This window comes from Cyprinodon tularosa, unplaced genomic scaffold, assembly GCF_016077235.1.
Source record: "Cyprinodon tularosa strain WSP-4 unplaced genomic scaffold, ASM1607723v1 ctg483, whole genome shotgun sequence".
NCBI classification, from domain to species: Eukaryota; Metazoa; Chordata; class Actinopteri; order Cyprinodontiformes; family Cyprinodontidae; genus Cyprinodon; species Cyprinodon tularosa.
In genome coordinates, this window is record NW_024039211.1 from 433,316 (window position 1) to 460,059 (window position 26,744).

The 26,744-nt window shown below is 35.0% G+C and overlaps 1 pseudogene and 8 gene segments (V, D, J or C); 4 read left to right on the plus strand and 5 right to left on the minus strand.

Annotated features, from left to right (window-relative positions):
* Positions 1-4,274: 4,274 nt before the first annotated feature.
* LOC119794546 lies at positions 4,275-4,780 on the minus strand. The segment is given in 2 exon segments: positions 4,275-4,597; positions 4,704-4,780. Coding segments are annotated over 2 exon segments (375 nt in total).
* An 857-nt stretch (positions 4,781-5,637) lies between these two features.
* Positions 5,638-8,490, plus strand: LOC119794537 (annotated as a pseudogene).
* A 1,797-nt stretch (positions 8,491-10,287) lies between these two features.
* LOC119794548 lies at positions 10,288-10,807 on the minus strand. The segment is given in 2 exon segments: positions 10,288-10,610; positions 10,717-10,807. Coding segments are annotated over 2 exon segments (414 nt in total).
* Positions 10,808-10,874: 67 nt separating this feature from the next.
* LOC119794549 lies at positions 10,875-12,819 on the plus strand. The segment is given in 3 exon segments: positions 10,875-10,893; positions 11,606-11,713; positions 12,485-12,819. Coding segments are annotated over 3 exon segments (447 nt in total).
* A 1,617-nt stretch (positions 12,820-14,436) lies between these two features.
* On the minus strand, positions 14,437-14,917 carry LOC119794542. The segment is given in 2 exon segments: positions 14,437-14,759; positions 14,866-14,917. Coding segments are annotated over 2 exon segments (375 nt in total).
* Positions 14,825-17,028, plus strand: LOC119794544. The segment is given in 2 exon segments: positions 14,825-15,109; positions 16,685-17,028. Coding segments are annotated over 2 exon segments (339 nt in total).
* Positions 17,029-18,571: 1,543 nt separating this feature from the next.
* Positions 18,572-19,091, minus strand: LOC119794550. The segment is given in 2 exon segments: positions 18,572-18,894; positions 19,001-19,091. Coding segments are annotated over 2 exon segments (414 nt in total).
* A 2,639-nt stretch (positions 19,092-21,730) lies between these two features.
* Positions 21,731-22,523, minus strand: LOC119794543. The segment is given in 2 exon segments: positions 21,731-22,038; positions 22,207-22,523. Coding segments are annotated over 2 exon segments (360 nt in total).
* On the plus strand, positions 22,500-26,666 carry LOC119794551. The segment is given in 3 exon segments: positions 22,500-22,541; positions 24,880-24,961; positions 26,197-26,666. Coding segments are annotated over 3 exon segments (447 nt in total).
* Positions 26,667-26,744: the final 78 nt, after the last annotated feature.

Here is a 26,744-nt window from a genome sequence, read left to right on the forward strand (position 1 = left end):
CTTTTCCGGGTGAAGATTTTCACAATAAAACTCTTCTTTGTCAGATTGGCGGATTGCAAACAGCTTATAAATGCATACCGCCACCTACTTTACATTAGTGTGTAGCTCTATAGTTGAACCTACTATATTTTATTTTTTATTTTTGTGTTATGTAAAAATAAAAACAATGCTTTATTAATAACCAAATTTTCCTCCCTATTTCCATCTGTCCCTAAAATTCCTTTAATACTCCAATCTCTCCCTTTTCCACTTTCCTCATCCTCTCTCTTTCAGTGGCATATTTATTGCCATCCATCAAAACATGATCGACATTTTCTTTTCTTTCACAACCCTCATATATATAATTATTTCTCTTCCCTAGTACAAACAAAACGTCATTCAAGTAGAAATGTCAAGTTCTTAATCCAGTATAAATTATCTCTTCCCTTTTCTTCTTTCTCCATAATTTCTAACAATTACAGATTTTTTAACCCTATATAATCTTCTTCCTTTCTCATCTTCATCCCATATTATTTGCCATAACTCTGTTTCTTTTTTTTATTTATTTTTGATTTACCTTCCCCCTTCCCAAATGGAATCTGGTCTATATTCTTCGTTCTTAAAGCCTTTTTAGCAGAACCGAACATCTATTCCATACCCAAATAACCTAAACAAACTCCAATGAATTTCTAATACAAGGTCTTTCCTATTATTTCCTCCTGAATGAATGCTTTCTATTGCAGCTTTAGAATCTGTGCAAATCAACACCCTGTCTGGTCTGACCTCCTCCACTCACTGTAAACTAATAATAATTGCTACCATTTCTGCTGTATATATAGATAAAAGGTCTGTTAATCTTTTACATATACATAAATTAAACTCTGGAATGAATATGCCTATTTCCACATTTCCCTTTGAATTTTTTGAACCAACTGTAAAAATTTCTAAATAACTATAATACAATTGTATAATATATATGCTAGTTTTAACCCCAACTTCATTATGTTTACAGTAAAACTCTTCTTCTTCTTCTTCTTCTTGGATTTATTGGCGCTTGGCAACAAACATTTAGTAGCATTACTGTGGTTCTTGATGGACCATCTACTAATAAACATATAATTTCTAAGGAACAAAAGGAAACTTTAACTTTGTATTCTAACTTTGTATTCTACTCGTCTATATCATATACACATTCACCCTCTCTATAATCAAATTCTATGAAATAATTTAGTTTTCTTTAAAAATCAAGTATTTATATATGGTTACTCCCCAAATTGTTCCTTAAAATTCCTAATAAATGAATCTTTTCCTTAATACACTCAAACTCTCTCCTAATTTATCTTCTCTCGCTTTCATATTTATGACATTCCAGTATAAATTGTTTCATATTTTCCACAGTAATCCCATTTGCCACTAGTATGCTTTTGAATTTTGAAAAGTGTTAAATTAAGTCCTGTATGCCCAAATCTTAACCTTGTTATCACTCTCTCCTCCTTTCTATTTCGTCTTCCATCTCTTCTTTTTCCTTCTATCTTCTGAATTTTATAAAACCACCTTATTGTTTTTTCTCCATCCCTTTTTTTTTTTTTTTTGGCCATTTTTCCATCAAATCTTCCTTAATAACACTCTTTCCCTCCGATTTACTTGTTTTACTGTAAAACTAATAGGATTTTGAATTGCCCTCTTTGCCATTCAATAAAACTCTTACTGCTGCTCTGCAACAAAATAATAATTAACAATAACAATAATAAAATGGGGTTCCATTTGTGTGTCAAAAGTAATTAGAAGCAACATCTACACATATCATAACTAGATACATAGATATTCCATAATATGTTTAAAGAAAAACAGCTTTTAGAATGTTTTCCTAATTTTATTGGTGTTCATTAATATGTTTGTGAAGCATTACATGTGGAAGTAAAATAGTCCCATTGGAATCAGTTAATATGTCTAAAAAATATATAATGTTTTAAATTCAGTGTTTAAAAAGACTAAATTAGAAAAATTAGACTATTTTATTTCCATAATCACAATCTTGACAAACATTTTTACATATATATATATATATACGGTATATATATATTAGTGGGCAATTTTTAAAAGTCTTTCTTAGCAGCGGTTTAAAAAGCTTTAGAAATTAAATTAACATAGGCCTTTTTCACAATTGAAAACTTCTCAAGCTTTGCCATGAGTTAGGCAATATATATATAGATGATATATATATCATCTATTAAGTTTTTACAATAAATAATAAATAAATACATGTATGATTAAAATGTTAATGAAATATTTAAGGTGGTAGATTATAATTGGCCTGATATGCATGAGAAGCTTCATGAAGGGAAGTGAAACATTAAGAGAAGAAGTGACTATTGGAGCAAAACGACATCTGGCAGGAATATCCTGCTATACTCTGTTGGATCATTGAACTGTTGAGATTTTTTTGTATTATCGAGAGGTTAATGATTTATGTTTAGTTATTAAACATGTATTACTTTAAATATTGTCTCAAATTATTATAAATTGAAAAATCTTTACACTAGTTTAGAAATATTTATTGCTTTTGGAAATTTAAATCTTCTTAGTGCTGGAAAATCTTTGTACAAAATTACTAAAAAATATATTTTTTTGTAAATGTTAAAACCTGTTTTACAGTTTAACATAAAATATACTTTATTTGATAAATAATACAGTGATATTTCATGTAATTACTGGTTCATTCAAAGTAGGTTATGGGAGGTTTGTTAAATGGAAGTGAAACAATGTGTCTCAGTAACTGTTGGAACAGAAAAAAAACATCTGGCGGAAACATTTCAGTAAAAAGCATCAACGCTCTCATAGTCAAAGTTTCCTGGTGTCATTTCATGCCTTCCTGGTTCCTGTTCTCTAACCTGATTGGTGTTTCCTAGGTGATGCTCCCCTACAGGAGGAGCTGCAGCAGGGGAAGTTCACCCTCATTTTTTCATTTTTTTATATCTTTTTAACATCATTAAAAACATAAACCATCACATCTCTTGTATGCAATAAAGTCAATAAAGTGTGAAATTGGCCACAAATCGTCATTTTGTGTTCATGACAAGACATTTTCATATAGTTTTGCTCAATTTAGTTCAACATGGTTTAACATGGAACATGTTATCTTGGTCATATCAGAATTTAGAGAGGATTCTTCTTCTCTATGCCATAAAGACCCATAAGGAGTGAAATTTTATTTTAAAAAAAAGGATTTATCTCTTCAGAGATTTTTATTTTGTTGACAAATTAAATGTTTTTCCTATAAAATAGAAGAAAACTGTGCACATCGCTGTATAAAGATAAAGAAAAAAATGTTGCTCAGTTTTTGGTGATATTTTTTTTCTAGACAATCTTTTTTGTCAAAATTGTGTCTCAGTTTTTTTTTTGTCATTTTAATGTAAAGCAAATTCACTGAGATACTCAGGGCCTGTGCAACATTATAAAGGTTAATAACCACAGATTATTCATCTTTATCTGTGTCAGAGGTAGTTAGTATATTTAAGAAAAACAAGTTAAAATTATTTACCTTTTTTCTTTGGCATGTACTTATATAGCCTTTATTCAAGTTAGGAGACTTGACCAAAGCGCTTTACACTACATTCATTCACCCATCCACACACACACTCACACACTGATGGTGGCAAGCTACATTGTAACCACAGCTGCCCTGGGGCTCACTGACGGAAGCGGGGCTGCCGTACACTGGCGCCACCGGGCCCTCTGACCACCATCAGTAGACAATGCAGGTGAAGTGTCTTGCCCAAGGACACAACGACACTGAGAGTCGAAGTCGGGGCTTGAACCGTCGACCCTTCGATTTCAGGGCAAACTCCTACATCCAACGCCACTGTCGCCCCCTTTCTACAGTATAATAGTTTTTAAACATAATCTAATATCTATTTAAACAGGTTTAAAACCATGTCTGTATAAAACAATAAAAATGTCCTGTTTTCATGTGTTTCCCTTCAGTTCCCATTAACATAAATTGAATCAACTGAAAATATTTTGGTTTAATTAATGAGCAGCTAGAGAGTTTAATCAGCTTTACATTTTAACTAAAGTTTTTTCATTTAAATTCTTCTTGAAGTCGTCTTTTGTCTGAACCAGAATTAGAGGCTTAAACAAAAGTTTTACTGTTCAAAGAATCTCTGTTCTCTGTTCTCTCAGTTAAATTCATAGTTACTCTGTGTGTGTTTAGTGATCTGTGTCAGAGTCTGCTGTGACATTCAGCTGGAGTTTCTGTTCAGTCTGACTGAGGGAGGTTTTTGTATGACTGTTTTTCACTGTGTGAACAGATCCTTACTGTTGATGTAGTGGCCACTCTGACAGTAGTAAACTGCAGCATCTTTAGCCTGAACTCCACTGATGGTCAGAGTGAAGTCAGAGTATGATCCACTGCCTGTAAAATGACTTGGAGTCCCTGATGCTCGAGAGCTAGCATCATAAATGAGCAGCTTAGGAGTTTGACCATCTTTCTGTTGATACCAGGCTAAACTGTCAGAGCCAAATACATCCTGACTGGTTCTACAGTTGATGGTAACAGATCCTCCCAGATCAGCTCTCACTGCTGCAGGCTGAGTCACTGTGACCTGACCTCTGGACTCTGAGGACACAGAGACAAAAACATAAAGCAGCTTCATGGTTTGTTGGCTTCATTTCAGAGGGACAGATGTTCATGGAGGAGAGGAGTTTGATTCTCTGGACTTTACCTGTGAAGTAGCAGCAGAGGAGAGTCCAGATGAGGACGCAGATCAAAGTCATGTTTTTGATGAGGAGGATTTCTGTGTCTTCTGTTGTCATAAAGGACAGCTGTCAGTCATCCAGTGTTCAACTCTGAGGACTATAAACTCTCCCAGAGCGCTGGAGCATGGAGCTGCTGATGCAAAGTGGCTCTATGGAAATACTCTGACTGACTCCAACAGAGAATTTTGGTCAACAATGATATAATATATTAATTTATCAATATATTTTTTAGCACCCACTACCTCAAACAAACTACAGTGTGAACTTTACATTCAAGCCCTTGTGACGTTGAAAAATAAAAAATCCTTGTTAAATCATTGTAATCAATTGTTTCTATGTGTAAATGTTTTTGGTGAGAGTTTTTGCAGCTTTAATCCTTTGAATTAGTTTATATGTTGTAACTTATACTCTGTTGTCCTCTTGACCAGGTCTCTCTTGCAAAAGAGATTTTACATCTCAACTGGACTAAACGGGTGTATAATTGATATAACAAACAGTCCAAGATGTTTTTGTGAGAGTTTTCCCCCTTAATGGTTCTAAAAACATTGCTGTAAAAATTGACTACACTGAAGTTTGCAAGCATTTCAGTCAAACATGATAAATTCTGTGAAATATTTAGATTTGAAATAAGAATTTTATCAACCAAATTCCAGGTTGTGTTGCTTTTTCATACTTCTGGATAGAGGCACTTCTTACAAGTTTGAGTATTTTTCTACTGTCAGCCTGCAGGCAGACATGAAAACAGACAGCCAGGCAGACAGACACTGTACCTTCCTGCTTCTTTCATTTCCCCTACAATTTTTTACTCAGATCAATAAATAATCTTGTGGTCGGTTGGCTACAACCATTTTATCTGTATCTGGAATTCCCACAGGATCTTAGCTATTCCAATATCTTCTACCCTGCTGTGAGATGCTGGGTTGTTTCTGGGACATCTTTGGAGAGCCTGCACCTGGAATCTTGCCTGGTAGATCTGCTCCTGTACTGCCATGATTAATGCTTCTGTTCCTTTCTTCAGCCTGGCACTCTTATTGGTAGGATTTGGTACTGTAATGTCAGCCATTTCAGCTACCTGTCGGTGGTATATCCCATGCAGAGGCTTTGGTTCTCTTGATGGTACCTCTGGTTCCTTCATTTCCATCATCTACTGTCTGAGTCATTCACTGAGTGCTTTAACCCTTGGGGCCATCTTTTTGATATATTCTTGGAGATTGGATGTTTCATCTTCAATGTTTGCATCGTTAATGCTCACTAGGCCTCTGCCTCCCTCTTTGTGCTTTATGTTTAGTGTATGGATACTGGATTTGGGGTGAAATCCACCATCCATGGAAAGCAGTTTTCGTGTTTCAACATCAGTGGCCTGAATTTCCTCCTTAGGTGACCTTATTACCCCAGCAGAGTATCTGATTACTGACAATCATAACTGTTTATTTTCTGGACCTCGTTCTTACCGTTGAGCTGACTTCGCAGAACTTGTCTTACTTGTTGCAGGAATTTTCCTGCTGCTGCTTTCCTTGGGGACTCTTATTGTTTGCCATTTGCCTGAGGTATTCCAAAGTACTTGTAGCTTTCTTCTGTTTACCTTCTGGGAGTGCAACCCCTGTGTGTGGATAACATTCCCTCTCCTTTTCACCGTCTGACTTAATTTCTCTATCTCGAATGAGATTCCTATGTCTGTAATGTAGATCTTGGTGTTGTAGATCAGCGAGTCAATGTCTCGTTCACTCTTAGCATACAGCTTGATGTAATCCATGTACAGGAGGTGGCTGATAGTGGCCCTATTTATGAATCACTATCCATAGCCAGTGTTGTTCATCATTTGGCTGAGTGGGTTCAGGCCTATACAGAACAGCAAGAGTTACAGAGCATCTAATTGGTATATTCCACATGTGATGGAGAGTTTTGGAACTGGCTTGAAGTTGGCCTCAAGTGTGGTTTTTTCCACAGCCCCAAGGAGTTTTCAGTGAACGCTCTCAGAGCGCTGTTGATCTTATACACCTTAATTCATTCTATGATCCATGTGTGTTACATTGTGTCATACTGTAGGAGTTCTTGTAATAAACCCAGGCTCTGCACAGGCCTGTTTGGTTATCACCGCTGTTCAATAATGAAAAATGTTAGAGGATCAATAATGATTAGAGCTCACTATGTTTTCATTCTATATTAAAACATAATCTTCTGGCTTTTAAAAAACTGTGGAGTTTAACCTCATCGTATAAATGTATACATTTTCCATATGCTGACAGTCATCTGCAGAAACGATCCCAAGTTAAACGTAATATCTGCCTTCCAGAAAACCTCTTTATTAGCATTTCTAAAAGGTTAACGCTTTGCTCCAAACTGCTGCAGGATCAATAAACGGTGCTTGATGCGGTCCACATTACACTGGGTTTAACTAAATGCACCGTTACAGTTTCTAAAAGTGTTTGTCAGATGAGGTTTACAAAAGATTTAAGAGACATTAACAGAGATCTAAATGTTTGATGACAGAAAAACTGATCAGTCATCTGCTAATAAACAATAAAATGAGAGAATCAACACAATAAATAACTTAAACTGATCATAAAAAATATTTCTTTGATTAATGAACAAGATTTAACTATTCTTGTTTTCTTTTATAAATCTTCTCATACTCGTTGATTTGTTTGTGTCAGAGTCAGAGAGCCGTGTCTTTAACAGTCAGAGGTTTTTGTACGACGGCTCCATCAGTTTGTATCACTGTGGTACACGTTTGGTGGAGGAACCAGACTGACTGTTAACTGTAAGTACAACTAACCTAATTTAAATCAATCTTCTCTGCAATTTAATTTTTTAATGTTTTTTTCTTTTTACTTTGATGGGAAACTCATTTATTTTTTAATTTAGTTAGTTTAAAAAAGTAATAATAATTTAGCCAGTAGTGAATTAAGCTGCTAGTTTTATTTACTTCTTGTTTGTTTTTGAAAGAAGAAGCATTGATAAAGCTTTGAAATTTGTCTCATGAAAAATGTTTCATTTACTTTTGGAAGCAGAGTGCGATATATGTAAACCCATAATATCAATGTCACTGTGAGTGCTGTCCTTGGCTCATATTTTCTCTGAGTCGTTGATAACAGCTTTTGAACTAAGAATGTCTGAACTGTCCCTTTTTTGTAAACATTGACGCTACAGAGATAAAAGATCATTGTGAAAATTTGTTTAGTGAGAGACATTTAGGTAAAAGTACAGCTTGTTAAAGCAACAATAAAACAAGGAAAGTTTAAGGAGACATAAATTAGAAAATTTAAGAAGTAATTTCAGTTTTAATGTGCGGTACTGAAACCTGTCTGGTGCTCTGCTTGAGCAGTGATGCAGATGTGTTTCCATAGTAACAAAGTACCGAGCAGGAAATTAACTTCAAGGACTTTTATCTGGACTCTTCAATGTGTTTTCTTTTTTTTTCTTTAGTGGAAAATGCTCGTCCCACCCTGACAGTGCTGCCCCCCTCCAGTGAGGAGCTGCAGCAGGGGAAGGCCACCCTCATGTGTCTGGCCAACAAGGGCTTCCCCTCAGACTGGAGTCTGTCCTGGAAGGTGGACGGCAGCAGCAGCAGCAGCTGGGAGGAGAACAAGAGCCGAGGAGTGCTGCAGAAGGACGGCCTCTACAGCTGGAGCAGCACCCTGAGGCTCCCTGCAGACCAGTGGAGGAAGGTGGGTCTCTGTGACCTGTGAGGCCACAAAGGCCTCCCAGTCTGCAGTCACAGAGACCCTGAGGAGGGACCAGTGTTCCCAGTAACAACCCGACTTGTTCTTTTTTTTTCAATCTGCTACTTTTTAAAGTGTTTTACAGCCAAGTGTATTGTATGCAAAATGTGTATGAGATTCCAATTACTTAACCTTCTATTTCTTCTCAAACTTCTCAATTTGTTCAACATAATAAAAAAATAAACCATCACATCTGTTGTATGTGGAGGCAATAAAGGTTGAAATTAGCAACAAATCGCCATTTTGTATTTGTGACTTGATATTTTCATAGCTTTGCTCAATTTATTTCAACGTGGAACATCAGGTTTTGGTCATATAAGAACTTAGAGAGGATTCTTCTTCTTTATGCCTTGAAGTCCCATTAGGGTTGAAACTAAATGTCAACAAAATGGTCAGAAAAAGGTTCAAGATTTTTTTAGATTATGGTTTCTATCTTCAAGTATTTTAATTTGTTAACAAATTAATTAGACAACTATATATATAGAATAGAACAGAACACAAAATCCCTTTACTGTCCCGCAATGGGGAAATTCTGGTGTTTACAGCAGCAAAAAGATTATATTAAAAGAAGTTTATATATAGATAAAGAAAAAATGTTGCTTAATTTTTTTAAGACATATTCTACATATTACTGCCGTTACTCAGTATTTAATGAAAACAAATCAAAATACAAGATGCTGTAAAAAAAACGTTATAAGCAGGTAACTCTTTGACAAAAAGTAAAAATAATTTGATGAATTATAAAAGTAAAATTGACTGAAAGCCTGTTTAGTGATGATGTCATGAAATTAATCAAAGTATTTTTTCTGGTGATATTTATTTTTCAGACAATCTTTTCTTTCAAAACTGTGCCTCATTTTCTTGTCATCTTAATTGAAAGCAAATTCACTGAGATACTCAGGGTCTGTTCAACCACAGATTATTAATCTTTATCTCTGTCAGAGGTAGTTAGTATTGGAAAGACTTTTATAATGAATCAAATATTTGGTCCTTTAAGAAATCCAGGTAAAAAATATTTTCTTTTTTTCTTTCTACAGTATCATAGTTTTTAAATGTAATCTGATATCTAAATAAAATAGGTTTCAAACCACGTCTTTATAAACAAAACAATAAAAAAAATGCTGTGTTTTCATGCGTTTGCTTTCTGTTGGCATTACCAGTCATCAACTGTGTTTCCATTCAGTCTAGATTAGTTAATTTATTGATTGTTTTCTATTGTTGTTCAAACTATCTGCTCTGACAGAATCTTCAGCTTGAACTTCAGTGGTGTTCAGAGTTTGATCTACTGCCTCTGAAACCATTTAGAGTCCAATAAACTCTTTCTAATTTATTTAATGAGCAATTAGAGAGTCTATTCTGCTTTATATTCTAACTAAACTGTTTTTATATTAAATATTTAGTCCAATTAAAGTTTTTTTCATTTAAATTCCTCTTGGAGCCATCTTTTATCTGAACCAGAATTAGAGGCCTAAACAAAAGTTTTACTGTTCAAAGAATCTCTGTTCAGGCAGGAGAGCTAAATCTGCATCGAGTTGTCAACAATGTTTTCTCCCATTTGTTCCTGAATGTTTGCATTTCACTCTAATCTGACATTAAATTTGATCTCTCATAAGAAAGAGTTTTAGTTCATTTCAAAGCTCACCAAATGAGCAGAAATACATTCATGTGTGCACAATACATGTTAATATGTTTTTGAGCAAAGATATTTACAGTAGATAAAATTATAGTTGCTCTGTGTGTGTTTAGTGATCTGTGTCAGAGTCTGCTGTGACATTCAGCTGGAGTTTCTGTTCAGTCTGACTGAGGGAGGTTTTTGTACGACTGTTTTTCACTGTGTGAACAGATCCTTACTGTTGATGTAGTGGTAACTCTGACAATAGTAAACTGCAGCATCTTCAGCCTGAACTCCACTGATGGTCAGAGTGAAGTCAGAGTTTGATCCACTGCCTCTAAAACGACTTGGAGTCCCTGATTCTCGAGAGCTAGCACGATAAATGAGCAGCTTAGGAGTTTGTCCATCTTTCTGTTGATACCAGGCTAAATAGTTAGAGCTATAGACATTCTGACTGGTTCTACAGTTGATGGTAACAGATCCTCCCAGATCAGCTCTCACTGCTGCATTCTGAGTCACTGTGACCTGACCTCTGGACTCTGAGGACACAGAGACAAAAACATAAAGCAGCTTCATGGTTTGTTGGCTTCATTTCAGAGGGACAGATGTTCATAGAGGAGAGGAGTTTGATTCTCTGGACTTTACCTGTGAAGCAGCAGCAGAGGAGAGTCCAGATGAGGATGCAGATCAAAGTTATGTTTTTGATGAGGAGGATTTCTGTGTCTTCTGTTGTCATGAAGGACAGCTGTCAGTCATCCAGTGTTTAACTCTCAGGACTATAAACTCTCCCAGAGCGCTGGAGCATGGAGCTGCTGATGCAAAGTGGCTCTATGGAAATACTGACGAGTCCTATATGAATTCAGGATCTAATGGATGATTCTATTTATCAATGAATTAAAACAGTTTTTATCTGTCATTAATGTCTAAGTAGTTCATACAGTTGCATAAATTGTGAATCAGATTTTTCAATATAATAATTTCACCTTTTAATTTACAAATTATGCTGCAATCTGTTTACCTTCAGGCACAGCCCAGTTAATTTTGTTTTAATGCTAGATTTAGAAAACAACCTTTAAGTAGTTATTGACCATAGTTTACACATAGCTCTCATCAGTGTTTCAAAAACATTCTGTTTTTGATTTTAATAAAATTGACCAATATTTAACTAAATTAAATGTTGTCTTTTCTTTAGCTTTGAACAGAAAATCATCATAACAGAAACAGAGGCTTGAAAACCTCAATCGGTGTTACTTAATAACATGAACTTAAAATATCCTTTATATTGAGATCTGCTTGTTTATTAAATTTTTGCTGTTTTAATTCTGTGTTCATTCCCTTTTTGAACACGGATTATAATTAAATCATTACAGGAAATATCGTCACCATTTCTATAAAATATAACAGTTTTCATTGAATATTTATTGTTTTTATTCAGCATTTTCACATCCACACTAAATATTCTGTTGTTTTATTTGTATACTACTCCACGATATTTCCCATAAAGCTGATGTTTTGGTTAATGTGTTTGTGTCAGAGTCAGAGAGCCGTGTCTCTCTACAGTCAGAGGTTTTTGTACGACCACTCAATGAGTTTGTATCACTGTGGTGGACTTTTGGTGGAGGAACCAGACTGGATGTTGGAAGTAAGTCTTTTACTGGATTTAAAATTAAATCTTATATTCTGTTGTTGCTTGTCTTTGGTCTAAAAAATTATTTCCTAAACAAGAGAAAAAAAGTCATTTAAAACATTTTCTATTTAAATTTAAACATTCATTGTAATGAAGAATCCGGATAAGGTTTTTAGGGACAGAAATAATTTTATGGGTAAGAGTTGAAACTACATTTATACTGAAAGCAAAATGTTGACAGTTTTGAATTTATTCATGTTTATTATATTTTTTTGTCTAATCAAATAGTAATTTAAATGAGGATGAAGAGAGATCTCATTTATGTTTTGCTATTATATCGTATATGACTTTAAATATTGTCAAATCATATCAAATATTTTCAGTTAAAAAATCTTTACTCTAGAAAAAAACTATTTATTGCTTTTGAAATTATAAATCTGCTAAACATACTTTTATAGCCGTAAGATTACTGCTTAATTTTGAAAAAATATATGTTTTTTGTAGATGTTAAAATTTGTTTTTGCAGTTTGATATGAAACAGACTTTATTTGATATATAAAACAATGATATTTCATGTGTAATACTTGTTGATTCATTCAAAGTAAAGTTATGGGAGGTTTGTTAAGTGGAAGTGAAACAATGTGTGTCAGTAACTGTTGGAGCAGAAAAAAAACATCTGGTGGAAATATTTTAGTAAAAAGCATCAACGCTCTCATAGTCAAAGTTTCATGGTTTCATTTCATGCCTTCCTGGTTCCTGTTCTCTAACCTGATTGGTGTCTCCTAGGTGATGCTCGTCCCACCCTGACAGTGCTGCCCCCCTCCAGTGAGGAGCTGCAGCAAGGGAAGGCCACCCTCATGTGTCTGGCCAACAAGGGCTTCCCCTCAGACTGGAGTCTGTCCTGGAAGGTGGACGGCAGCAGCAGCAGCTGGGAGGAGAACAAGAGCCGAGGAGTGCTGCAGAAGGACGGCCTCTACAGCTGGAGCAGCACCCTGAGGCTCCCTGCAGACCAGTGGAGGAAGGTGGGCTCTGTGACCTGTGAGGCCACCCAGGGCTCCCAGTCTGCAGTCACAGAGACACTGAGGAGAGACCAGTGTTCCCAGTGACAACCTGACTAGTTTTCTTTTCAATCTACTACTTTCTAAAGTATTTTGCGGCCAAGTGTATTGTCTGTAAAATGTGTATCAGAATTCATTCTTGAACCTTCTTTTCTTCTCAAAATTCTCAATTTTTTTAACATAATAAAAAAAATAAACCATCACATCTGTTTTATGTGGAGTCAAAAACAGTCAAATTATTAACAAATCGTGTTGTATTCATGAAAATACATTTTCACAAAGTTTTGCTTAATTTAGTTCAACATGGTTTAACATGGTACATCTGGTTTTGGCCATATTAGAACTTAGATTCTTCTTCTCTATGCCATAAAGTCCCATTAGGATTGAAACTAAATGTTAACAAAATGGTTGGAAAAAGGTTCAAGCTTTATTTTAGATTATGGATTCATCATTTCAGATTTTACTTTGTAAACAAATGACATGTTGTTTCTTATATCTCTATAAAGATAAAGAAAAAAAAATGTTTAAACAATGAAAAAAAAAATCAAAATAAAACATGATGTAAAACAATTTTTGCAAAATAAGTTTTAAGATGGCAAATCTCTGACAAAAAAGTAAAAATGATCTGGTGAAATTTAAGATGAAAATTGACTGAAAGCCTGTTTAGTGATGATGTCATAAAATAAGTCAAAGTGATTTTTCTGGTGAACTACTTTTTCCAGGCAATCTTTTGCGTCAAAACAGGACGTAATTTTTGTTGTCATTTTAAATGAAAGCAAATTCACTGAGATACTCAGGGCCTGTTCAACATTATATAGGTTAATGACAACAGATTATTCATCTTTATCTGTGTCAGAGGTAGTTAGAATTGGAAAGAATTTTATATTGAATCAAGTATTTGGTCATTTAAGAAAACCAGGTTAAAACATTTTTTTTTCTTTTTACAGTATAATCGTTTTTAAACCTAATCTAATTTCTAATTCAAACCATAACTATAAATAAAAGAGTTTTCATGTGTTTGCTTTCAGATAGCATTACCAGTCATCAATAATGTTTCCATCCATTCTAGATTAGTTAATTTATTGAATGTTTTCTATTGTTGTTCAAACTATCTGCTCTGACAGAATCTTCAGCTTGAACTGCAGTGGTTTCCAGAGTTTGATCTACTGCCTCTGAAACAATTTAAAGTCCATGAAACAATTTTTACTTTAATTATTGAGCAGCTAGAGAGTTTAATCAGCTTTATGTTCTAACTAAGCTGTTTTTAAATTTAATATTTGGCCCAATTAAAGTTTTTTTCATTTAAATTCCTCTTGAAGCCGTCTTTTGTCTGAACAAGCACTAGAGGCTTAAACAATAGTTTTACTGTTCAAAGAATCTCTGTTCACATAGAGTTCTCAACAATGTTTTCTTCCATTTGTTCCTAATAGTTTGCACTTCACTCTAATCTGCTATTAAATTTGATCTTTAAAAAAGTTTTAGTTAATTTCAAAGCTCACCAAATGACCCGCAATATATTTATGTGTGCGCAATACATGTTAATATGTTTTTGAGGAAAGATTTTTAGATAAAATTATAGTTACTCTGTGTGTGTTTTGTGATCTGTGTCAGAGTCTGCTGTGACATTCAGCTGGAGTTTCTGTTCAGTCTGACTGAGGGAGGTTTTTGTACAACTGTTTTTCACTGTGTGAACACGTACTGACTATTGATGACATGAAAACTCACACAGTAATAAACTGCAGCATCTTCAGCCTGAACTCCACTGATGGTCAGAGTGAAGTCAGAGTTTGATCCACTGCCTGTAAAACGACTTGGAGTCCCTGATTCTCGAGTGCTGGCATAATAAATGAGACGCTTAGGAGTTTGTCCATCTTTCTGTTGATACCAGGCTATATCATTACCACCATTAACTCGTTGACTGGTCCTACAGTTGATGGTAACAGTTCCTCCCAGATCAGCTCTCACTGCTGCAGGCTGAGTCACTGTGACCTGACCTCTGGACTCTGAGGACACAGAGACAAAAACATAAAGAAGCTTCATGGTTTGTTGGCTTCATTTCAGAGGGACAGATGTTCATAGAGGAGAGGAGTTTGATTCTCTGGACTTTACCTGTGAAGCAGCAGCAGAGGAGAGTCCAGATGAGGACGCAGATCAAAGTCATGTTTTTGATGAGGAGGATTTCTTTGTCTTCTGTTGTCATGAAGGACAGCTGTCAGTCTTCCAGTGTTCAACTCTCAGGACTATAAACTCTCCCAGAGCGCTGGAGCATGGAGCTGCTGATGCAAAGTGGCTCTATGGAAATACTGATGAGTCCTATATGGATTCAGGATCTAATGGATGATACTATTTATCAATGAATTAAACAGTTTTTATCTGTCATTAATGTCTAAGTAGTTCATACAGTTGCATAAATTGTGAATCAGATTTTCCAATATAATAATTTCACTTTTTAATTTACAAATTATGCTGCAATCTGCTTACCTTCAGGCACAGCCCAGTTAATTGTGTTTTAATGCCAGATTTAGAAAACAACCTTTAAGTAGTTATTGACCATAGTTTACACATAGCTCACATCAGTGTATCAAAAATATTCTGTGCTTGTTTTTAATAAAATTGACCATTATTTAACTAAATAAAAAGTTGTCTTTTCTTTAGCTTTGAACAGAAAATCATCATAACAGAAACAGAGGCTTGAAAACCTCAATCGATGTTACTTAATAACATGAACTTAAAATATCCTTTATATTGAGATCTGCTTGTTAATTACATTTTTGCTGTTTTAATTCTGTGTTCATTTCCTTTTTAGGATGTATTTTTGCATCAAACTTATCCAACATAGCTGATCACTGGTTCACTGCCAGGAACACTGATTATACATAAATCATTACAGGAAATATTGGCTCCATTTCTATCAAATATAACAATTTTCCTTGAATATTTATTATTTTTATTCAGCAATTTTACATCCAAACTAAATGTTCTGTTGTTTTATATGTTTACTACATGATATTTACATGATATTTCCCATAAAGCTGATGTTTTGGTTAATGTGTTTGTGTCAGAGTCAGAGAGCCGTGTCTCTCTACAGTCAGAGGTTTTTGTACGACCACTCAATGAGTTTGTATCACTGTGGTGGACTTTTGGTGGAGGAACCAGACTGGATGTTGGAAGTAAGTCTTTTACTGGATTTAAAATTAAATCCTATATTCTGTTGTTGCTTGTCTTTGGTCTAAAAAATTATTTCCTAAACAAGAGAAAAAAAGTCATTTAAAACATTTTCTATTTAAATCTAAACATTCATTGTAATGAAGAAGTCAGATGAGCTTTTTAGTGACAGAAATATTATTATGGGTAAGAGTTGAAACTAGATTCATATTGAAAGCAAAATGTTGATAGTTTTGAATTTATTCATGTTTATTATATTTTTTGTCTAACCAAATAGTAAATTAAATGAAGATGAAGAGAGATCTAATTTATGTTTGGATATTATATCGTATATGACTTTAAATATTGTCTCAAATTATTTTCAGTTAAAAAATCTTTACTGTAGAAAAAACTATTTATTGTTTTTGAAATTGTAAATCTGCTAAACATACTTTTAAAGCTGTAAGATTGTTGCATAAATTTGAAAAAAATATGTTTTTTGTAGATGTGAAAATCTGTTTTACAGTTTGATATAAAACAGACTTTATCTGATGTATAAAAGAATGATATTTCATGTTTAATATTGTTGATTCATTTAAAGTAAAGTTATGGGAGGTTTGTTAAGTGGAAGTGAAACAATGTGTGTCAGTAACTGTTGGAGCAGAAAAAAACATCTGGCAGAAACATTTTAGTAAAAAGCATCAACGCTCTCATAGTCAAAGTTTCCTGGTGTCATTTCATGCTTTCTTGGTTTCTGTTCTCTAACCTGATTGGTGTCTCCTAGGTGATGCTCGTCCCACCCTGACAGTGCTGCCCCCCTCCAGTGAGGAGCTGCAGCAGGGGAAGGCCACCCTCATGTGTCTGGCCAACAAGGGCTTCCCCTCAGACTGGAGTCTGTCCTGGAAGGTGGACGGCAGCAGCAGCAGCAGCTGGGAGGAGAACAAGAGCCGAGGAGTGCTGCAGAAGGACGGCCTCTACAGCTGGAGCAGCACCCTGAGGCTCCCTGCAGACCAGTGGAGGAAGGTGGGCTCTGTGACCTGTGAGGCCACCCAGAGCTCCCAGTCTGCAGTCACAGAGACACTGAGGAGAGACCAGTGTTCCCAGTGATAACCTGACTTGTTCTTTTTTTTTTTTTTTCAATCTGCTACTTTTTAAAGTCTTTTATGGCTAAACCTATTGTCTGTAAAATTTGTACCAGATTCCATTTTTAACCTTCTATTTCTTCTCAAGATCCTCAACTTTTTCAACATAATAAAAAACATAAACCATCACATCTGTTGTATGTGGAGTCAATAAAAAGTGAAACTAGCAACAAATCACCATTTTGTGTTCATGACAAGACAGTACATACAGTTTTGCTCAATTTAGTTCAACATGGTTTAACATTCTAATTCTCTATGCCATAAAGTCCCATTAGCATTGAAACTAAAGGTCAACAAAAAGGTCAGAAAAGGTTCAAACTTGTTTTTGGATTATGGTTTCATCTTCAAATATTTTACTTTATAAACATATTAAATGTTTTTCCTATAAAAAAGGACACAACTATGTATATCTCTATATAAACATAAAGATACAAAGAATATTTAGTAAAATATGTTTAACTCTGTAAGATGGTAAATGTCTGACAAAAGAGTAATTATAATCTGATATGATGAAAATTGACTTAATGCCTGTTTAGTGATGATGTCATAAAATCAGTCAATGTGAATTTTCTGGGGATATTTTTTTTCTAGACAATCTTTTCAGACAAAACTGTGCCTCAGTGTTTCTGTCATCTTAATTGAAAGCAAATTCACTGAGATACTCAGGGCCTGTTCAACATTATATAGGTTAATGACCACAGATTATTCATCTTTATCTGTGTCAGAGGTAGTTAGTATTGGAAATACTTTTATAATGAATCAAATATTTGATCCTTTAAGAAATCCAAGTAAAACATATTTACTTTTTTCTTTCTACAGTATCATAGTTTTTAAATGTAATCTGATATCTAAATAAAATAGGTTTTTAAACCATGTCTTTATAAACAAACAATAAAAAATGCCATGTTTTTATGTGTTTGCTTTCAGTTGACATTACCAGTCATCAATAATGTTTCCATTCATTCTAGAGTATTTAGTTTATTGATTGTTTTCTATTGTTGTTTAAACTATCTGCTCTGAAACTCTCATGAAACTCTTTTTGTTTAATTAATGAGCAGCTAGAGGATTTAATCAGCTCTATGTTCTAATTAAGCTGTTCTTAAACTCAATATTTTGATCAAAGCTTTTTTTTTTTAAGTTCCTCTTGAAGCCGTCTTTTGTCTGAACCAGAATTAGAGGCTTAAACAATAGTTTTACTGTTCAAAGAATCTTTTCAGGCAGGAGAGCTGAATCTTTATCAAGTTGTCAACAATGTTTTCTTCCATTTGTTCCTAAATGTTTGTATTTCACTCTAATCTGACATTAAATTTGATCTTTAAAAGAGTTTTAGTAAATTTCAAAGGTCACCAAATGACCCGAAATATATTTATGTGTGCGCAATAGATGTTAATATAATTATTGAGGAAAGATATTTAATTTAAATTATTGTTACTCTGTGTGTATTTAGTGATCTGTGTCAGAGTCTGCTGTGACATTCAGCTGGAGTTTCTGTTCAGTCTGACTGAGGGAGGTTTTTGTACGACTGTTTTTCACTGTGTGCAGGGCCACTGACTACCAATGTTATGAAGACTCTGACAGTAGTAAACTGCAGCATCTTCAGCCTGAACTCCACTGATGGTCAGAGTGAAGTCAGAGTTTGATCCACTGCCTGAAAAACGACTTGGAGTCCCTGATTCTCGAGAGCTAGCACGATAAATGAGCAGCTTAGGAGTTTGACCATCTTTCTGTTGATACCAGGCTAAATAGTTAGAGCTATAGACATTCTGACTGGTTCTACAGTTGATGGTAACAGATCCTCCCAGATCAGCTCTCACTGCTGCAGGCTGAGTCACTGTGACCTGACCTCTGGACTCTGAGGACACAGAGACAAAAACATAAAGCAGCTTCATGGTTTGTTGGCTTCATTTCAGAGGGACAGATGTTCATAGAGGAGAGGAGTTTGATTCTCTGGACTTTACCTGTGAAGCAGCAGCAGAGAAGAGTCCAGATGAGGACGCAGATCAAAGTCATGTTTTTGATGAGGAGGATTTCTCTGTCTTCTGTTGTCATGAAGGACAGCTGTCAGTCATCCAGTGTTCAACTCTCAGGACTATAAACTCTCCCAGAGCGCTGGAGCATGGAGCTGCTGATGCAAAGTGGCTCTATGGAAATACTCTGACTGACTCCAACATAGATTTTTGAATCTAAGAAATGAAATTATTTATAAATTTATACTTTTTTTTGGAATTAAAAAGTAAAGTAAATTTAGCTTTTGTATCTTCAGCATAAAATTTCAAGTATTATCTTTACATTTTAAAACATCAGTTTGCATTTTCCAGTAAATCATTTTCCTAAATTTAATTTATAACTCTTCATAAACACACACAAATCTGTGCTAATATGATTTAAAAAAGATATGAACATACAACAAAGCAAAGTGGCTCTATGGAAATACTTTGACTGACCCCAACAGAGATTTTTGGTATAAAAATAAAAATTGATGAACCAATAGAAATATTTTAGATTTCAGCGTCTCTTGTGATCCTGAATGAGTTAAAAATCCTTGTTATTGCAAAGTTTTAATGTTTTGTTCTATATGTTTTTGTTTTATATGTTTTATATTTAGCTGCTTTCCTTTAGGCCAGGTCTCTCTTGCAAAAGAGATTTACATCTCACTGTGATTAACCTGGTTAAATAAAGGATAGTCCTGAACTGATGCATGGATTTCCTGTTGCATTATCCATATAAAGATCTGTTGTTTATCTGTTGATTTTCATCTTAAGAATTACTGTTACTTGTTCAGATACTCAAGAATTTCAAAATAAAATAAAATAAAAATCATTAATCATGTTCTACTGTTGAGTTTAACCAGATTCATTCAGCTATAAATGTTAATTATAATTCGTCCTTCTATCTTATGAGAGAAAAAAAAGTATTTCCAATTCTATTATTTCTAAATAATAAAATAAAGGAACATCTGGTCAAAAGGATCCATCCATCCATCGACACGCTTGTCTCAAGTGGGGTCACGAGGGGTGCGAACAACCATTCATGCACACACTCACACCTAAAGAGAATTTAGATAAGTCAATTAACCTAACAGTCATGTTTTTGGACTGTGGGAGGAAGCCGGAGTACCCAGAGAGAATCCACGCATGCTCAGGGAGAACATGCAAACTCCATGCAGAAAGACCCTGGGCCAGGAATTGAACCCAGAACCTTCTTGGTTATAAAAACATGCTTTATTAATGAAATATTCCATATATAACTTTATATTCATTCTATTTTTTTTATTATTTGATTTTAATCTTAATCAATGAACCCTCTTCAAATGATGAAATAATTATTTAGGTACATCATAAGCTTTTTCATTTTCTTTTTACCTCATTGAACAAACCGAACTTAAGAGTCTTTCACTCTTACATTTTTGTTTCAAAATATACAAAATAATCACAATATTTCCTCAGTCAAAGTAATTATCAAATTGTGAACTATTTAATACTTTGTTAAGAATATGAAAATAAACCAACATAATAATCAGTAATTAAGGTTAACTTTTTTATCTGGTTCATGTAAAACATTGTTCTGCTTAGGTTCCTAAAAACCAGAGAAAAAACTTTTAGACTAAACACTTTACTAAAAACTTTAAGAACCCATTACAAGTCATGTTAATGAAAATGCTGAAAAGCAGAAAGCTAAAAAAAATAAATAAATAAAGTGTATTTTTTCAGACGAGGATTCAAACTGAAATCACCTTAAATCTCAAAGTTCATGTGAGTTTTTCATAATTTTAGGAACTCTGTGCTGTAATCCTGCAAGCAGCCATTTAGTTAAATATACTATTATAGAAAAATCCTTTCAAAATTACTTGAAAAAGCATCAAATATTTAGTGTGATCTTGTATCACTTTTTGATCTGTGTTCTCCAATCCTGCTGACACTGATAATCTGCATCTTTAGCATGAAATCTGCTGATGGTCTGATTGAAATTGGAACCAGACTGACTCCCAATGAACCAATCAGAAGCGCTAGGCTCTAAAGTTGATGTCTAATAAATGAGAACATCAGGAGCTTTTCCAGGTGTCTGAAGGTATCATTCTGCATCATGGCTGACATGTCCTCTGGCTTTACTTCTAAAGGGATCCAGCCTTTCCTTAAAAAACACAGACAGATATCCTGGACTCTAAGTCATGACTATGTCTTCTGATAAGCTTGAAGAGAAGTATTTAAAAAATATGTTTCTCTTTCTTAGTAAAATACTAAAATACCAAAGAAACCAGCTACTGAATATAGAGTAATATGTGCACGCACTGTATATACTGTATATATCCCATGCACCTTTTTCTTCCTATGGCATATTCTTCTTCTTTGACTGTTTGAGCTGATGTAACGAGTATATTTCTCCACTGTGCAATCAATAAAGTCAATCAATCAATCAATCGAGTCTCACCCTGAACCAGGAGCTCCAGGATTGTCAGCAGTAGAGTCAGTAACACTCATTTTAAAATCTTTACTTAACTTTTTAATCATCTGTATTCTTACACTTAGATGAAATATAATTTCCTTTTTGACCTTAACATAGATTTTGACAGAAAGTTTCATTGAGTGTAATGTTTTAAAAACCAAGTGAAAAAAGTATCCATTCTAGTAAAACTGTTACTGATTCAGATCAGTTCCTCTTTGACTGGGGGGGGTTTGTACGACGTTGTTTCACTGTGTGAGTGGCAAGCTCTTAACCTGCTGACAGTAATAAACTCCTCCATCTTCAGCCTGAACTCCACTGATTGTTAAAGTGAAAGCAGTTCCAGATCCACTTCCACTAAAACTACCTGGAATCCCAGACTGACAAGATGAAGCACTATAGATTAAAAGTTTAGGAGACTCTCCATCCTTCTGGAGGTACCAGCTGAGGCAGCTGCCAGCACTGGAGCTGGTTTTACAGCTGATGGAGACAGTCTGTCCTAAAACAACAGACTGAGATACTGGAGTCTGAGTCAGAATGATGTCACCTGATGAACCTGGAAAATAAATTAAAGGAATAAAAAAGCTAAGAAGATCACTTTTAATAAACACAATAACATCGCCCAAAAAGATGATCTGTTCTCGAAGAATGTAATTACTGTCTTTCAAATGACGGATCATTATAGTGTTTTATCCAAAGTAAAATTTTCAGCAGAGAGTCTCACCCTGAACCAGGAGCTCCAGGATGGTCAGCAGTAGAGTCAGTAAAATCATCATTGTGCTGCTGGTGGTTCAGTGGCTCTGAAAGGCCTGGACAGCCTCTGATCAACACTGACCTCTTAACAGCTGGGAGCAGAGAGGGAGGACACATATGCAAACACACAGAGTCAGTCACATGGGGGAGTGGTGGCCTAGCAGTTAGATTTGTGCTTCAGTCCCAATAGGTTCTGAGTCCCACACACTCCCAGGGATGGCCACTTTGAGTCCCTGAGCAAGACTCTTAACCCAAGACTGCTCCATGGGCATCAACAGTGTCAGCCCCTGCTCCCTAAAGGGGAGAGTGAGTGAGTTTACCCAATGTGGGACAATAAAGGATTTTAATGAAGCTGAACTCAAAATGTCATCAACTTCCATTAATGTTCACTACAACCTGATGTGTTGCTATATATTCACCATGCTAATTTTCTTTAATTTTCTTCTACGACAAGTTATGAAATATTTTTTTAACTATTTTTTAAGGCTGCACTTTAAAAAAAGATGAAATTGTCTAGAGAGCTGTTCCAAATGAAATTTCTTTTTGTTTTACACTTGTGTAAACAAAATGACAAATAAATCTGTCTATCTCTCTATATATATATCTATATCTATAAGAATAATAAAAGAATATATAGTGCAATGTTAGAGTGTAAAACTAATTCATCTATGTCTTTGTTAGTTGACTATTGTTCATACTTGTTCAGAAGTGAATCTCTGTACAGGCATATAAAAGTTTTTCAGCAAAGTCTGTCTACTTCTTATGCTGCCTTCAGATTTAACATCCAGTTCGGTTTTCAGTGGGTCGGTTTTTTGTATAACAGATTTTACGTGTATGAAGACATTCACAGTTTATATCTCCTTACGTAAAAAACAGCAGCATGTCAACCTAATCTCTACAAACAGTTAGTTTGAACCTGAGTTTAATCTACTGCTAAAAAATATGTTGAACTTCTTGAAGCTGTGCTAATGAAACACGGCTAAGAACTGGAAAGTGAACATTATTTGGCCCTTTGAACTTAGAGCTGTGCAGTGTGCACAGGTAAGCTGCAATGAATCAGGTGTTATATTGGTTTCAGAATTTTTGTGGAGGTGTAATGTTGAAAATAAATTTGGCACACCCAGTACTTGCTGATACCTCAGAGGGGAAGCCTCAGGGCCTTCTACGGCTTCAGAGAAGGCCTAAAAAAATCAGAAGATTATTTTCAATTCTTTTGTGCATCACTGTGTTTCTGTTTGGCCACCTTATATGGCAGATTTTGGCTTTTTACATATATTTGATCACCTATGTCTGTAACTTAAATCATATTCAGTGTTTTGATGGTAATATTGAGAAGGGGTCTTGTTCCTTGGCGTTTTAAAATGTTTTTTTTTTTTTTTTTTGTTCTTTTAATGCACTGATGAATACCCAGCTGAGGATTTCACAATTCACCGCTGCTATACATTATAGCAGTTTCTTTACTGCCCCTTGGCTTTCCTGCCCTTCCATTCTGTACTATCTACCCGTTTGTAATGCACGTCCTCTTCTGTCTCATTTCTTTTATCTGTAGACCTTGGCGGCTTTGTTGGGCTCCTGTATAAAACCTCCAACTCAACGCTATTCCTGACATTTTAAATTGAAAAAGCTTCTTGGATGGGAAGTGAAACGTCTTCAAACGTGGAAACAAAGTCCAGTAGATTGTTTTTGATTTTCTTTTTTTGGGTATAGCTTAGCTGCATGTGCATTGCGCTTCTTATTATTTCTGAGTTACTCATTTCTGTGAAAGCTCTCCTGGAAACATGTAATGCTGCTAGGTGCTGCCCTACTCTAGTACTCCTAGAATTGTTCTCTAGATCAGGTTGTTATCTAATAAAACAGAAGGTGGGTTAGGACTGTGACCAAAGCTGGTGTGACTTAAAATCATGCACATTAATCATACTATTTTTGACCATAAGAGCCCAGAAAAGACACTACCTGATTTGATCCAGTTCTCCAGTTTGATCCAGTTCATGGTGGTTCTCAAACATCCAGCCAGGAAGTCCTCTCAAAGAGATTGTGGGTTCGACATCTAACCATCTAATTCTCCTTAGATGGGTTGCTGTCCAGTCCTGGTTCCATAAGTTCGCTGACTGTTTACTGCTCTCATTCAGTAAACATTGTGATTGTTATCTGTCTCCTGAGTTTATCTGAATGTGGGTCGGAACTCTTGTATAAATACTCTGGCATTTTGTTTGATGCGTCCCTCACTTTCAAACCCCATAAAGAAAATCAAGGGAAAAACTAAAACTTAATTTTTGGTTTTTATTATTCAGAAAACACAAAGCCAGCTTTTCCTAAAAAATAACAATAAAAGAACATTTATTTAGAAAAAGCAAACACATTGCAGCTGAAATTAATGTCTATAGGCTGGTCATTTTGTAGAGTTAATGATGCTGATGGCATTTAGGATAAATGTTTTTATTTCTAGACACCTATGGCCATGAGGACACAGTCATGGTCATCTTATAAATGTGGTTCCAGTGAAAAAAACAACTTGAACAAAATGAAATTAGAAGTTCTAATGTGGTTTGTCCCCAGGTTTGGTTTTATGTGATAAATGTGTTCAAGCAGCTATTTTTTTACAGAGTTGTTTATGTTCAGAGTCAGAGAGCCGTGTCTTTAACAGTCAGAGGTTTTTGTACGACGGCTTCATCAGTTTGTATCACTGTGGTACACGTTTGGTGGAGGAACCAGACTGGAGCTTGGAAGTAAGTAAAACTGTTTGGCACTATCTTCTTTTTTGTTTTGTGTTTTAATTTACCTTCATAATAGTTATGCTTTAGAGAAGAGTTTGATAAATTTATATATATTCACAAAAACAATGATAGGAGACACCTATATTTTCAAATCTATAAGTACATTATAATGCAATGTGTTTGTAACCCTATGGAATTATTACTGTATTTTGGTTTAAATTGTTTAATCTGGACTTGTTGGTTTTAGTTAAGTCTGAAGAGAGAATAAAAAAGGCTCATTCAGTTTTAGCATCACTGTGGAACACGGTCAGTGGAGAAACCAGACTGGAGTTTGGAAGTAAATTTGCAAAAACTTTAGGAATTAAAGAGATAATTATTTACTTTGAAGTTTTTTTTTTGAAGTTCTTTGGGTAGATATATATGTAATTCATATTACTTGATCAATTTATTTAAGTAAAATCAGTGTCAAGATTTACACTTTATTTTTAGAAAGTTTTGTTATGTTCTTATTTGACTCCATCTGTAATCTGAGACCTAAACTGTTAGTCTTTAAAACCTATAATAGGAGAAGAAAGTAGATTGTTATCTGATATCAATTTGCAGTAAAATGTCAATGAAATATTTAAGGTGGTAGATTATGTTTGGGCTGATACGCATGAGAACCTTCATGAAGGGAAGTGAAACATTAAGAGAAGAAGTGACTATTGGAGCAAAACGACATCTGGCAGGAACATCCTGCTACAGAGGATCACTGTTGGATCATTAAACTGTGTAGATTTTTTTGTATTATTGAGAGATTAATGATTTATATTTGGTTATTAAATCACAAATAATTTCAAATATTAAAAATTATTATATATTGAAAAATCTTTACTCTAGATGAAAAATATTTATTTCTTTAGAAAATGTAAACCTACTCAATGTATTCTTACAGCTGTCAAATCTTTGTAAAAATAAGTTTTTTGTAAATGTTAAAATCCATTTTCCGATTTGATATAAAACAGACTTTTTTGATATATAAAACAATGATATTTCATGTTTAATATTTATTGATTAATTCAAAGTGAAGTTTTAGGAGGTTTGTTAAATGGAAGTGAAACAATGTGTCTCAGTAACTGTTGGAACAGAAAAAAATATCTGGCGGAAATATTTTAGTAAAAAGCATCAAAGCTCTCATAGTCAAAGTTTCGTGGTGTCATTTCATGCCTTCCTGGTTCCTGTTCTCTAACCTGATTGGTGTCTCCTAGGTGATGCTCGTCCCACCCTGACAGTGCTGCCCCCCTCCAGTGAGGAGCTGCAGCAGGGGAAGGCCACCCTCATGTGTCTGGCCAACAAGGGCTTCCCCTCAGACTGGAGTCTGTCCTGGAAGGTGGACGGCAGCAGCAGCAGCAGCTGGGAGGAGAACAAGAGCCGAGGAGTGCTGCAGAAGGACGGCCTCTACAGCTGGAGCAGCACCCTGAGGCTCCCTGCAGACCAGTGGAGGAAGGTGGGCTCTGTGACCTGTGAGGCCACCCAGGGCTCCCAGTCTGCAGTCACAGAGACACTGAGGAGAGACCAGTGTTCCCATTGACAACCTGACTTGTTTTTTTTTTACTCTGCTACTTTTTAAAGTGTTTTACGGCCATGTTTATTGTCTGTGAAATGTGTATCAGATTTTATTCTTGAACCTTCTATTTCTTCTCATGATCCTCAATTTTTTTCAACATAATAAAAAACATAAACCATCACATTTGTTGTATGTTGAGTCAATAAAGTTTTAAATTTGGTATTCATGAAAATACATTTTCATACAGTT